At 32.7% G+C, this 14248-nt stretch overlaps 2 protein-coding genes across 4 annotated transcripts; one reads left to right on the forward strand and one right to left on the reverse strand.

Annotated features, from left to right (window-relative positions):
* Positions 1–1466: 1466 nt before the first annotated feature.
* On the reverse strand, positions 1467–4972 carry LOC118048409 (ataxin-3 homolog). Its single transcript, XM_035058073.2, has 2 exons — positions 4513–4972; positions 1467–2279 (listed from the first exon to the last, which is right to left on the reverse strand). Exons 1-2 carry the CDS (start codon positions 4768–4770, stop codon positions 1779–1781), a joined length of 759 nt encoding a protein of 252 aa, XP_034913964.1. The 5' UTR covers positions 4771–4972; the 3' UTR covers positions 1467–1778.
* A 3207-nt stretch (positions 4973–8179) lies between these two features.
* On the forward strand, positions 8180–13907 carry LOC118048389 (acetyl-coenzyme A carboxylase carboxyl transferase subunit alpha, chloroplastic). 3 transcript variants are annotated; one of them, XM_035058042.2, is made up of 12 exons: positions 8180–8451; positions 8592–9013; positions 9109–9183; positions 9827–9934; positions 10060–10220; positions 10370–10484; positions 10567–10721; positions 11400–11451; positions 11545–11613; positions 11965–12042; positions 12121–13274; positions 13638–13907. In XM_035058042.2, exons 2-11 carry the CDS (start codon positions 8684–8686, stop codon positions 13237–13239), a joined length of 2262 nt encoding a protein of 753 aa, XP_034913933.1. In that variant the 5' UTR covers positions 8180–8451; positions 8592–8683; the 3' UTR covers positions 13240–13274; positions 13638–13907. The 3 variants fall into 3 exon arrangements, with proteins under 3 accessions (XP_034913933.1, XP_034913932.1, XP_034913934.1); XM_035058041.2 differs by having other exon boundaries at positions 8180–8420; XM_035058043.2 differs by having other exon boundaries at positions 8180–8420; positions 13646–13907.
* The last annotated feature ends 341 nt before the right edge of the window (positions 13908–14248 follow it).

Below are 14248 nucleotides of genomic sequence, written 5' to 3' on the forward strand. Positions count from 1 at the left end.
ATATATATATATATATATGTGCAATAGTTGTCAATGTGTTTTCTAACGGGAAGAAAAAATTTGATTGGAATTTAAAGCTTAGTTTACATTTAATAAAATTAATTAAAGCGTCTATGCACTAATAAATATTAATATTATCACAATGTTTTTCAACCAATTTAAATATTATAGTTTAAATTATGTGAGAATTAAATTAATAGGATCAAGTTAATTTGGAGGGTTCAACCACGATTTGGTGGGCCTTGTTACAATCAGGTTTTACTACAAAAAAAAAAAACTTTACATGCCATTGTTCCACTTAATATTACAGTGACCTAGGGAAAAGCTTTTTGTGCTGTGAGGGGGAAATAATGTGTAACTTATAAATATATGTCACCACCTATAGTTACAAAGAATTTAAAGGGGTACCAACAGGTGCGTGGCTCAGCGGTGGGAGAGAGCAACTTTCCTTCCTTCAAACCTAGGTTCTAGTCCCAGTAGAGTGGGGCTAGAAAGTTTGTTCCTTTCCCGTCTCTACTGAGTCCTTCCTGTGCGGTATGCATGTCACCTCCACGGTGCTTTACCTGCTCACTAGGGCTTGCAGGATGTTCAGTGGGCTGTGGGATTAGTCGTGGTGCGCGTAAACTGGCCCGGACACCCACGTTATCAAAAAAAAAAAAAAAACTTAAAGTGGTCTTTAAAGTTTTGACATAAAAAACTGATTATAGATGTAAGATATTATTACTTTAAAGCTCATACCTAAGATCTTATCACTTGTCTTTTTTTTTTAATGGTTTGTTATATTTAAAACTGGTGGTTTATCTACTTGGAAGAGAATAAATCTACTATAATGAATTAAATCTTAAATGGATATATGAGTTTGAGTCTATTCATTCTAAAATCTAGGTTATTTTTGTCACCTACAATTGCTTGGTGAATTGACATATTTACAATCATTTATTTCAGATCAAGACCTGTGACTATTAATAATCTATTAAGTCATGATGATAAATAAATGAATGGATATTTGTAAGTCAATACAGCACTAACTAATTGAACCCGATCCTCATTTTAGGAAAAGTTGTTGCTAAACAGAACTCACAATTAATGACTTGTTCAAGTTTATTTATCCTATAATATCAAGGTTCATTTATAATTTTTGATGAATGAAATTTTTCTATCAATAACCATTATAAATTGATTTACTTGAAGGTAGAATCAAGTGACATAAATGTTTAAAACTTACTAAAAAAATTAATACCTTTGATTAACATTTAGGTTATCCATAGTAAAAACCAAACCTGAGAGTTATGTCAAAATTATTCAGGATATACCAATAAACAAATAAAAACACCAATGAAATTAAATATAATTTTCTTGTCAGTGATATGCTAAATTTCAATCTAATGATATTATAAAATGAAACAAATAATTTTATTTTTTCGTGATTTGTCTATCTATAAAGTGATAAATTTATTACAGACATATCATAAATTAACAACAATAGTTTTTTTAACGGATTGTTTTTGTTCCTATTGATAAAATAAGTATCAACACACTGTAAGTGAACATACCAACAGAAAGTTGTCAGTAAAACTATTAAATGGGAGGATTATTTTCTAACCAAATGTAAAATAAATTCTAGCCTTATTGTAACTCAAAACCTTTTTGTTTGAAAATGAGTTTTCATTGCAAATTAAATGCAAATGAATATTTCTTATTGTGTGTTTTTGTCTTTGCTATCTTCATTGCCATCTTCGGTATCTTCCTCGTCATTTTGAGGACTACTGGTTTCCACCCTAGGCACGGTTTTGGGAAGATTCCATCTTGCTGGCAGCTGATGCAGCTTTCAAGTTCTGGTCTTCTTTTTTTAACAGAGTTTCTTGATATGCCCGTTGAGTGGGATCGATTGTCTGTGGAGACTCTGTTGTGTTGCAGGATTTAGTAATCTTCTCAGCATCTTCAGGAGACAGCCACTGTCCATAACCGTTGGGAGCTTCAGAGGATGCAATGGGAAACTCTTTTGGGAAGTTTCCTATCACCAGGAAAATGCTCCAGCCAGAATCTTTAAGAGAATCCATGCAGGCTGCAAGGTAAAACTTGGATAAGTGTTGCGGAGCTGCATAGAGGCTGTCAAAGTTATACCACTCCCCATTCACTTTCCTAATGCAGAACCAATGATCATGCAAATGACAAATAAATGCATTTCCTAGATCAGGGTCAATCTGCGCATGCTCAGCAACTGGACTGTCAAAGGCAATGACCTGCAAATCCCACACCTCTAAAGCCTTTTGTAAAACCTGCAAACAAGAATTCTCACAGCAAGTTAAGTTTGTACAACTCCATAGACATACCAGGAAATAATCACCAGCAAAACAAGGAGCATACTTTATATGCATTTAAGTTAATCTATGTAAGTATGATACCAGTTTGAGGCTCATAAGGGATGCATCTATGTAGGTAGCACTGTTCAATAAGCCCATTTATATGATTTCATAAGAAGTTTTCGACTAGTGAATGACAACATGGACCATGCATGGTTAGTAATTAATAATTCACCGGTAAAACAAAACTAGAGAACATGAATGTAATTTATGACCAGGACATGCCAGTTCAGTGATTTCTTAAGGAATTTCATGTGAAGAATAAAAAGTGAATGCTCATCATGCATACTGAATGGATACTCGAACACATAACATGAATTCTAAAGGTTGCATAGTTGAAAATGAGAATTAGTGCCTGAATGAATGGCAAAACCTACAATGAAACTTTACATGCTCATGTTCCCAGTTAATCTGCACTGTATAGTGGGTGTTTCCACCCTCATCTAAACCTACCACAAACTTCCATCACTGAAACAGTTTTCAGGTGAGTCTTTCCTCTATTTACTGGTCCATAATTACCAGAAACATTTAACATTTTGGTTCTGGTACAAGTTTCAGAGATGGGATATGCACTTTGATTAATTTACAGTGCATAGGGGGTAGAATGGTACATTAGTTTGAAAGTCGTACACTTGGAACATTTTTTCCGTTTGTTAATGGCACAAACGTTATGAGGTAATAGTATAAAGGAAGAAAACTTCAAACAAAAATGTTGTTTTCATTTCTAATAAATAAGAGAATAGAAAGAACTTTAGTTATTTCAAATAAATTGGATTAACAATACAAAATAAAGTAGGTTTGCCAGAATACAATTAAAAACCAGACCTGAGTATGAAAGAATATTGGGCCAAAGTAAAACTGAAGGTCCAAACTTGTCCTTTTTACTAAGGCCAAGACTTCTCTTGTTGTTAGGTTTAATCATCAACATCTCAGCTGTCTTAAAACTGTCTTTCTCAAAAGTCAAGCATGTTTCTTTGTTTCTCGCCACCAGATGAATTTTTTTTTTTCCTTCAATTTTTTGTTCTTTCTTGATGGCTTCTCTCTCAGCTCTTTGAGGAAAATCATGCGAATTCAGATTTTTTTTTTCAATTTCTTTCCATTAATACAGATTTTTGTTACTAAAAATGGATCACCAATTTTCACAATCCATATCGCAAACCACCTCAATCCCGTACATAAATGTACTGCAATCCAAAAGGTGTGATCCAGATCACCAAACTCGGGGGTTTCCACATTTCAGGTATATATGAGCTGATCTCATATCTTATCCTCACACCATGACATGCACTTCATAAAAGTCTATCGAAGAATTTATCCACAAACACTGACAAAAATCATATTTGTTTACGAGATTTAAAATATGACGAGTGCTAAATCACATAACTTTTCCAAAAATTTACCATCTTTCCATTTCCCACCTCAAGCCACGCATGCTTTATAAAAGTATACCAGCCACCTGATTATCCATAAATCAACAACAAAGGTTCCCCTAGCCATATGATATATTTCACCAATACTAGCTGAATGGTCAAAGCATCAATCTGAATCCCTACTTTTATGCTCCAAAGTAAAATAATTTGCACACTAATTAACTAAATGATTCATTATACCGAGCTACATCTCTCAAAATGCCTCAAATTTTGAACCTCTGAGGAAGGACTATAAACGTGCTAATACTTCCCTTCTCTCTAAACCATTTTTCGTCCTCCCCACTAAACACAGAGTTATTGCTAAAAATTTTAAAAGGTCCATAATTGTCCACCCAGGACATGTGGTTTTCGTTTACTCTGATGCAATGATGACAGAACCTGCCTCAGCTTTCACTCAATTTGAGTTAACCTCGAAACAAGGCAGCATAATAATAATAATAAAAAAGCACCGTCTAACATCAAACTTCTTTTCTTAATTCCAGGTTTCTCAGCATGAATAAGAAAAAAATGCACAATCATGATTGGCTTCGACTATAGTAAGCAAACAATACGTTAACCAAAGGCGTCACTAATGAAAATTTCTGATTTTCTCGTTCTTAAACAATTAATGACTCGAACTAGTTGATCCAATACCCTCATCTTTTGCTTTAATTTTTAGAGAAGAAAAAACGTACAGCTTTAATAATTGACAAGAAAAAAACGAAGGAAAGGAAGCGAACCTGGATACTAAAATCACCGCCCAAGGACACATTATGGGACTCGGCGGAGAGGTAATCACCAACGGATGAGGTGATGAAGTTGCCCTCTTGCATCATCTGGCGTTCTTTTGAATCGAGATCGGAAGCAAGCGCCGCCAAATCGAATTCTGAAAAGAAGGGTCCTTGTAACACTGTGTTAACGCAATGTACGGCGCATAGCTCGGCCTCTTGTACCTCGTGGTACAACATCCCTCCATTGCTCACTCCTTCCATTTCCATTTTGCTTGATCGAATTTCGCGAGATTGGAAACCCTAGAACTCTCCTCTTACGTTTTTTTATATGAGGTTTTTGGATTGCCAGTTGCAGTTATATTAAGCTCTTTTCTCCAATTTTCCCACTTCGCCTGGAAGTTGAATTTATGAATGAAAGTGTTAATAGCACGTGCAAAAGAACTGACTAACACGTGTAAAAAAAATTGTCACTTGAACAGGTTTGGTTATCATCTCCTCCAAACAGAAGAGACGAGAAGATACAGTCGAGATTTCATAGTAGCCCCCGCGCCTCATGAAATTTTTTCTATTTTCATGTTTTAAATTTGGCTAATATAATAATAATAATATGATAAATATTAGATGAAAACAAAATAATCTTAAAAAAAATCAAGAATTTAATTACTAGCAAATCAAACATTAAAAATTAAATTAAAAAAATATTATAAATGATAAAAAGACTTGACTCGAGTTACCATGTTAGACTCACAATTTGATTGTAAAGTCGGAATAACCCTGTAAAAAAAAATTAAATAAAATATTAGAGTTCCACTTTTAAACAAATAAAAAAATGAAAGGTAAAATAAATAAAAAAATTGATAAAAAATACTCAAGTTAATCTGGGCCAACTTGAATAACTATAACTTGGGATATGAGAATTAAATAATTTTATTGAAATGATGAAACTAGAAAAAAAAAAAAAAAAAACTAAAAAAATATCGAAATCATATCGGGTTAATATTTGAAACTTGTGTTTCAGATAATGATACTAGGTTACTCTATAAGACAAATCCAAAAAAAAATCACGAAGTAAAATTCTCAATCATCCAATATATATATAAATATAAAATAAGTAGTAATTAAAAGAATAAGGAACCAAATCTAATAAAAAAAATTAAATGAAATAAACAATAAATGATGAAATTGAAATATAAAAATAAATCAAGAAAAAATTTATAAAATAAGTAATAAAAATGATGAGAATCAGATCTAGTATAAAAAATAAATGAAATAAAATAATAAGAGATAAAATTTAAAAATAAAATAAATCAAGATAGGTAAAAAAATATTAAAAAAATCAGTAATTAAAATAATAGGGACCAAATATGATAGATGAAAACATTTCAAGGATTAAATTGAAAAAAATTATAATTTCATAAATTATTTTAAATAAAATAAATAATAATTAAAAAAACATGTATCAAAGTTGAAGGAAAAAATTAATTGAATGATTACTTTAAAAAAATATAGGGTCTACATGAAAATCAAGAGGAAGAGAAATAAAAATTAAAAAAAAAATTATCAACATCAAACCTTTTTCCACATCAGCCACCCTGGAATTGAGGGGCCGCCGAGAGCAATTCGGATGACGCTAAAAATTAGTTGTGCATTACGCATGTATAACTAATTTGGTAGCCCGCCAATACTTGATTAAAAAAATATTATTTTTTTAATTTTAATAAATAATAACTTTTTATATTAATTTATCTTTTGAATTATTTTTTTAATTTTATAATACTTTAAATATATAATTTTAATTTATCATTAATTTTTTTCTCCATAAATTAGATGTATTTGCATGATTTATTTATAGTAACAAATATAATGTTTATAAAAGAAAATGTATAAAATAAAAATAAAAATTCACGATAAAACATTTTGATTTTTTCTTTTATCGGTTTAGATTTTTTATTTTTGAGTTTAAATTTTCCTTTTCAATATCATTAGGTTTTTCTAGTTTTTATATTTAAAAAAAAAATTATTCTATTTTTATTTTCTATTTAGTATTAATAAGGTTTTATAGGGTTTTTTTATATATATAGTCTCTTGTCAAGTGAGATTTTGATGGATTAAAATTAAATATTTTGGATGTGTCGTTGTAGTTATGGTATTTTTTTTTGATGGTTTTAATTTATAACAAATCTTATTATTTATCACTCATAAATGTGTCTATTAATATCAAAACCCAATTATTTTATTTTTTATATTGCAAAAAATATTTTTTCTATTATATTTTTTTATCAAGTATTAATAAAGTTTTTTTAGTTTTTTTTTTTTTTTAAAGAGCTATAATATTTTTTGACAAGCGAGAAATGAATGTTTTCATTTTTATTTTTAAAGGTTTTGATTTGTAACAAGCTTTTTTTTTTATTACAATATAAAATTTACACGTATATTTTCTTTTACTTATCAGTTTCATTACCTTTTTATTTCACATTAAAAATTAGCGTTGGTATACTCACTAGTTTTGTTTTTAACAGCCTGCATAGTGAGTCGAAAATAATGGAGTTGTGGACGTAGTAGAGGTGTTGAACTTTATGTTCTATAAAATATCCATTTATGGAATAAGAATATGTTGGGAATATGATGTGAATTATATTTTTAAAAATTTTAATTTTTTTATTTAAAATTATATTTTTATATTTTTCAGATCATGTGTTGTGTTGATATTGAAAATATTTTTTAAAAAATATTTTTTTATTTTAATATATTTATAAATAAAAAAATATGTCAAACATCATTGCTAACATAATCTTAAATACGTTAAATTTTTTATTCTCTCTACAGATTAATTAACATGTAGGGCGGGACAGTTATTTTCCCATGGCGTTTTTGTTAAAAAGAAAAACAATTATTGCCAAAAAGATTCAAAATCATTCTGCCAATGTTTTGAAAATGAAAATTATACCAAACCATCCTTATTTTTCCATGTAAAACTTTAAAATTTATAAAAATAAAGAATATAATAAAATAAAATAAAATCATTTTAGGCACCATTTGTTTTATGTTTTAAATTGTGTTTGCGTGTATTTTAAAAATATATTTAATTTGAAAAAAAATTAAATTAATTTTTTTTTGTATTTCTAATAATTTTAATATGGTGAGATTAAAAATAAAAAGAATTTTTTAAAAAATTACTTTAATATATTTTTAAATAAGAAATACCACAACACCAAGAACACAATTGGTTTTTTTTTTTTTGTAAAATTAGCCCATTAAACATAAAAATTTAGCAGAACAACCCCGTTTAAAAACAATTAATGAAAAACATAATTTAACAATTTCGTGTTTTAAAAACGTAATATTTATTCAATATTGCTATTTTATCTAAATGCTCAACCATTTGAGAATATTAGATTATAATATTGTCTCTTGCCCTCTTAAAATGGACTTAGGCAAAAAATTCAAAGATACATTGATCCATCAATTAGCAACATAATTTGTCATATTGATGAAATTCAAATCACCTGTATGAATTTTTACTGTTAAGATTTATTTTTCTGAGAGTTAGGAACATGATAAACTACTAAATCAAGGATGATTAGCTCTTTAAGGACTATTCAATAGCTCTTGAGATAATGTAATTATTAATCAATGAGTTTTTTAAAAACACGGGGACTGAGTTCATAATTAACTCGAGCACACGTCTCTCTCTTAACATAAGAAGTATCGAACAGAAAACAAACCAAACCACACAGACAAGGGCCTTCTCCTCTCTTCCCTAACTCATTGACGATCTCTACGATGTTTCCCTCGTTTTCCTCTGCTTTAAATAAATATTAATCTCCCCTCTCGTTTCTTTAGTTGTTTGCCAAACAACCCTCTCCTTCTCTTTAGAGCCCCCCTCCCTCCCTCTCTTCTCCAGAGAGATCTCATTGGTAACCAGACCTGTCCTTTTCTCTCCTCTGAGTAATGTCTTTTTAGTCCATTTTGTGTATAAAGTTGTGGAAACTTTTAGCAGCTTGTTTTTATTCCAAAACTACCACTTCCACGTCCTCTGGAAAAACAAAAGATGGACTAATATGTTATTTTCTTTTCTGTTTTCACAGATTAAATTGAGTTTACACGAGTCTAAATTTGGAAATCTGAAGATCTAGATTGAGATTTTTTTGAGGGGCTGACAGCTCTGGAGATTTTTGTCATGGCTTCTATATCGAATTCAGCAGTTGCATTTACTGGAACGACAGCTTCTGATCTTCTTCGAAGCTCGAAGAGTGGTGGTGCTAATGGTATTCCACTGAGAACCCTAGGAAAAGCGCGATTCAGTGTGAAAACCAGGGATTTATCGGTGGTTGCGAAGGTTAGAAAAGTTAAGAAGCATGAATATCCATGGCCCGAGGATCCGGATCCGAATGTGAAAGGCGGGGTTTTAACTCATCTTTCGCATTTTAAGCCTCTTAAAGAGAAGCCTAAACCAGTTACATTGGATTTCGAGAAACCACTTGTTGCTCTGGAAAAGAAGATCATTGATGTAATTCACTTTAAGCTTTTGTCCTAGTTTGAATTTTCAAGTTGCTAGTTTGTTACTGGTTGGTTTAAATGTTGGTGCATTTTTGTTTGTTGTAGGTGCGGAAGATGGCGAATGAAACTGGTTTGGACTTCAGCGATCAGATTCTCTCGTTAGAGAATAAATATCAACAGGTTTGGGAAGGCTGATTAGTTGATTTCGATACTGATAATATGAAATCTTCTTATGCCGTATTTGTTATGTTGCGGTACAGTGATTATGAAAATTGTTGGATTGAGAGTAAGTGTAATATCATTAATCTGATCATAGTATCATTTTAAACATGATGTGATCACAGCCAGAATGAGTGTTGATGGTTTCTAACAGTTTTGGATTTCATCATTGTGGTCCCGACACGCCCTTTTTTGTTTGTCTAAATTTCTGTTTCCGTGCTTCTGCTACTTTCTAAGTGGATAAGGTTGCGAGAGTTGTGGATTTGGGAAATCTGAACTGAAACTGAAAGTGATAAGCTATCAAAATTCATTTAGATGAGCTAGTCTATTGTTCTCTGTGCATTATGGTGAGACCTGACAGTTTGTGATGCTTTCCCCCAGAATGATAAGAATGTATGATTAGGAGAAGGGACGGAAATTAATGATAGGGATGCACATATCTAATACATTTCTGCCATTTGCAGAACCTCTTTTGAAAGCAGGAAAAAAAAACACAATTCATTCTGCTTAATGCTGTCAGAATCTTAAGGTTTTAGGCCTGGGATAACTGGTAATGGATTCTGTTGCTTTGAGTATTTTCATGATTTTCAACTATTGATTTCAGGCACTTAAGGATTTATACACACATTTGACTCCTATACAACGTGTGAATATTGCACGCCATCCGAACAGGCCAACATTCCTTGATCACATATTTAGCATAACTGAAAAGGTTTGCTACTCACGAGCTCATTTAACTTTTAGATTTTCCTAATTGCACTTGTTCTTAATTCTGATATTTTGTGTTGATACTATAGAACTATCTTTGTGAATATCTGTGTATGCTTAAATGTCCAGTTTGTAGAGCTTCATGGAGATCGAGCAGGCTATGATGATCCTGCTATTGTTACTGGAATAGGAACAATAGATGGTAAAAGATACATGTTCATGGGTCACCAAAAGGGAAGAAACACAAAGGAGAACATTATGCGTAACTTTGGGATGCCTACTCCTCATGGGTAAGTTCAATTAGGCATGCATGCATGCATGTATCTTTAATATACTTCGAAGTGAGTTTATGATTTCTATCCCACACTTTATGCAATCCACTTGGAGAGTTAAATATTTAGTATCTGTCATGGACTGAAAAATGTCTGTTTTTTAACAGCTATCGGAAGGCTTTACGCATGATGTATTATGCGGATCACCATGGCTTCCCTATAGTTACTTTAATTGATACACCTGGAGCATTTGCAGACCTTAAATCTGAGGAACTAGGCCAAGTATGTGGATAATCCAACAGCAAATTTTTCAAGGCTTTCTTTAAATAGATTTAGCTAATCTGTCTGCTATTTATATGCTCAGGGTGAAGCCATTGCTCATAATTTGAGGACCATGTTCGGCCTAAAGGTTCCAATTGTTTCTATTGTTATTGGGGAAGGTGGCTCTGGTGGTGCTCTGGCGATTGGATGTGCCAACAAATTGTTAATGCTTGAAAATGCAGTTTTCTATGTGGCAAGGTAATTCTAGTTTTGTTTCGCTCCATTTATTCCAAACTCCTAATGTTTGTGCAAATTTACTGTTGGACATTTGCTTGTCTTGTCTTGTTGAAAAGAGGGGGCTCGTGTAATCAGCTGTAGAAATTATCACCCGGTACCCTATAACTTGTACAGAAGAAAAGGATTTAGGAAAATATGTTCGGCAAACTCCCTTTGGCTTTCGCTGTTGGTTGAGAATATGGTGGCAAAATTACCCTTAAGTTCTTTCATTTTCTGATGGTGCTGAGGTTTGGTGGGTTTTTTCTGAACGACTTACTTTACTCTGTTGCTTATAGTGAATAGTCAATTTGGAGGATATAATAATTTGTTATTTGTGGCACTGTGCACATACAGTCACTGGCGAGATGACTGTCTATTTTAGCGCAGCTCTTACTTCTTGTCATGATTCTCCTGTTGACTTAGATTAGAAGTTGTCTGGTTAAGCAAGATTATATTTCTGGCCTAGGCAAAGAAGTGTGATGATTAACAACTTTATTTTATTTTGAGGCTCCAACTTTGCAAGGCATCAACTGTTCTCCACATTCTCTCTTTTATAAGGATATGTTGATTCATGCTCCAAATTAATTTTTTATTTTTCACCCCAATGTGCCGATCAATATTATATTTCTTAATATTTTTTGAACTTTTTTTGTGTTACAGTCCTGAAGCATGTGCAGCAATTTTATGGAAGACTGCCAAAGCTGCTCCAAAGGTTTATACAGTTTTCTGACTGTTGGACTTTGTCTGTTTTTGGACTTCTAATTGATTATAATAACCCCCCCCCCCTTCTTTTCTTCTCCTGCAGGCAGCTGAGAAGCTTAAAATCACTGGTCCCGAATTGTGCAAGCTGCAAGTTGCAGATGGAATCATACCTGTAATTATATTCTTTTTAAGATTTTCTTTTATAAAGCTGTTATAAGATATTAATCCATGATGAAATGCATGTTTTACAAATGATAAAGTATGCTGCGGGATGGGAGGGGGTGGGTGGCTGAATCCAGGAAGCTATGCATGTACTTATACAGACATTCTTATTGAACTTTAGTTCAAATTCATGATACTGGGGTGCTACTTGTAAAACAATATTGGACTGCCTCTCTAGATATTGTTACCTTTATAAATAACAGCTGCTTCACTTTTGTTATTTTCAGCTTTTGGATCTTTATGTTAGTTTCTGTGACATCTTGAAGAATTCTTTTTTTTTTTTTAAATAAAAATTTAACAGGAACCATTGGGAGGAGCACATGCAGATCCATCATGGACCTCACAACAGATAAAGAATGCAATTAATGAAGCTATGGATGTGAGTGCCACTTGGATTGCTTCTTTAAGAATCAAATTTTAAATATCGTATCCTAAAATTAATCTTGGATTTTAACAGGAGCTCAACAAAATGGACACAGAAGCACTACTAAAACATCGCATGCTTAAGTTCCGAAAAATAGGTGGGTTTCAAGAAGGGGTCCCGGTTGATCCTATAAGAAAAGTCAACATGAAGAAGAAAGACGAACCCGTTGCAGGAAAGACTCCAGTTATAGAATTGGAGTACGAGGTTGAAAAACTGAAACAACAAATTTCAAAGGCCAAGGAGTCATCTAGCAAGCCCATGGAGTTGGCTTTAAATGAGATGATAGAGAAACTAAAGAAGGAGATTGATCTTGAATATTCTGCAGCTGTTGAAGCGATGGGCTTAAAGGGCAGGTGTTTGAATTTGCGGGAAGAATGTTTAAAAGCAAATTCACAGGACCACCTCATGCATCCAGTTCTAATGGACAGGATTGAAAAACTCAGTGATGAATTTAACAAGGGCCTGCCAACTGCTCCTAATTATACCAGCCTGAAGTATAAGCTTGACATGTTGAAGGAGTTTTCTATAGCCAAAAGCAACTTGGAGAAGAAGGGCAAGGGTGAGGAACTGAAACTGGATATCAATAAGAAACTCAAAGAGGTTATGGATCAGCCTGAAATGAAGGAGAAGATGCAAGCTCTAAAGGCAGAAGTTCAGAAGTCAGGGGCTTCCAGTGCTGCAGATTTAGATGATGGCACAAAGGAGAGGATATCAAAGATGAAGAAAGAGATAGAGTTGGAATTGGCGAGTGTCCTAAAGTCCATGGATTTGAATGTTGAAATTGTAAGGGCTAAGGAACTCATTGACCAAGACTTGAAGGCTAAGGTAGAAAGTTTAGAGGAGGAAACTAACAAGAAAATTGAAAATCTAGTGAAGTCATCGGATCTTAAAAACACTATCAAGTTACTGAAGTTGGAAGTGGCCAAGGCAGGGAAAACACCCGATGCTGCATCAAAAAATAAAATCGAGGCTTTAGAACAACAAATAAAGCGGAAGCTTTCAGCTGCCATTAGCTCCTCAGAAATAAAGGAGAAGCACGAAGAGCTGCAGGCAGAGATCAAAGCGCTAGAATGTGATGGAGGATTAAATGGGAGTTTGAAAAATGATGATCTAAAGGAAGCAAGTTCCAAGTATGATGAATCCAGGGTATAAATTAATCTGGGTGCAAATCGCAGCTTCACTTAAGAGTGAGTTCTTTGATTCTTACGTCTCCTTGTTCTCTGATGGATAAAGTATACATATAGCTTTCTCTTTTAAGTTTTGTTCAAGAGTACATCCTCTAGGCCGAGGGTGTTATTTTCTTAATCCAGCATGTATCTCTCCTCTCTTTGATGAAGAACACAAGTGGTCTTTCTCGAAGTGGACTCAGTTCAATTTGCATAATTCAGTATGCATTTCCTTTGCTAAGGCATTGTAGAGTTCAATTTATTTCAAAGAGTTCATTTAGTAAATAAATAGACTGCTATGTATTTCTGGCACTGAAGGGAATATATTTAATTTGCATGAACAAGTTGAGTTATTGCATTCATTTCACGACTCTTTCCTTCTAGGTATGCAGCTGGTGAAGATGGCTTAGAAAGAGGAGATTGCAGCCTTTCATCGAAGCAGTCAGAACTGCACCGTGCTCTTCTTATCAGAAGATATTCAACCTCATGCATTATTTTTGTACGCCACAGGGTTTTGTTCCGTGGAAAAGGTTAGACCATTTTTTTTTTACAAGAAAAAGAAGTGTGTAGGCGTTATTGATGCCTTTTCTATTTTGATGTAAGAGAATTATATATGCACTACAAAATATTAAAAAAACCCTGACGTTAATCAAAGACTAGTTAAATAATAAAAGAATCTTGAAGCGCTGTATATACAATGCCTGCTAATTCAACAAAAAAAAATTATTTAAAAATAAATCCAATTTTTTTTTTTACAAAAAATGTTTTAATGTCCAACAAACAATTGTATTTATTTTATTTAATTAAATCAAAGCTATTTAAAAAAAAAACTCACAAGTGTTGGCCTATCAGGTCAATTGCATGCCTAACTCAGCGGTTGCACATGGGCTTGATTTTATTAATGCGTGCATCGAATATTTTTAAAAAATGTTATGGTGGACGAATAGATAGCTTACCTGTGTTGTGCTGCAAGTCGAGCTGATTTTTTTCAAGCA

The sequence above is a fragment of the Populus alba genome, chromosome 6, assembly GCF_005239225.2.
Source record: "Populus alba chromosome 6, ASM523922v2, whole genome shotgun sequence".
Taxonomy (NCBI): domain Eukaryota; kingdom Viridiplantae; phylum Streptophyta; class Magnoliopsida; order Malpighiales; family Salicaceae; genus Populus; species Populus alba.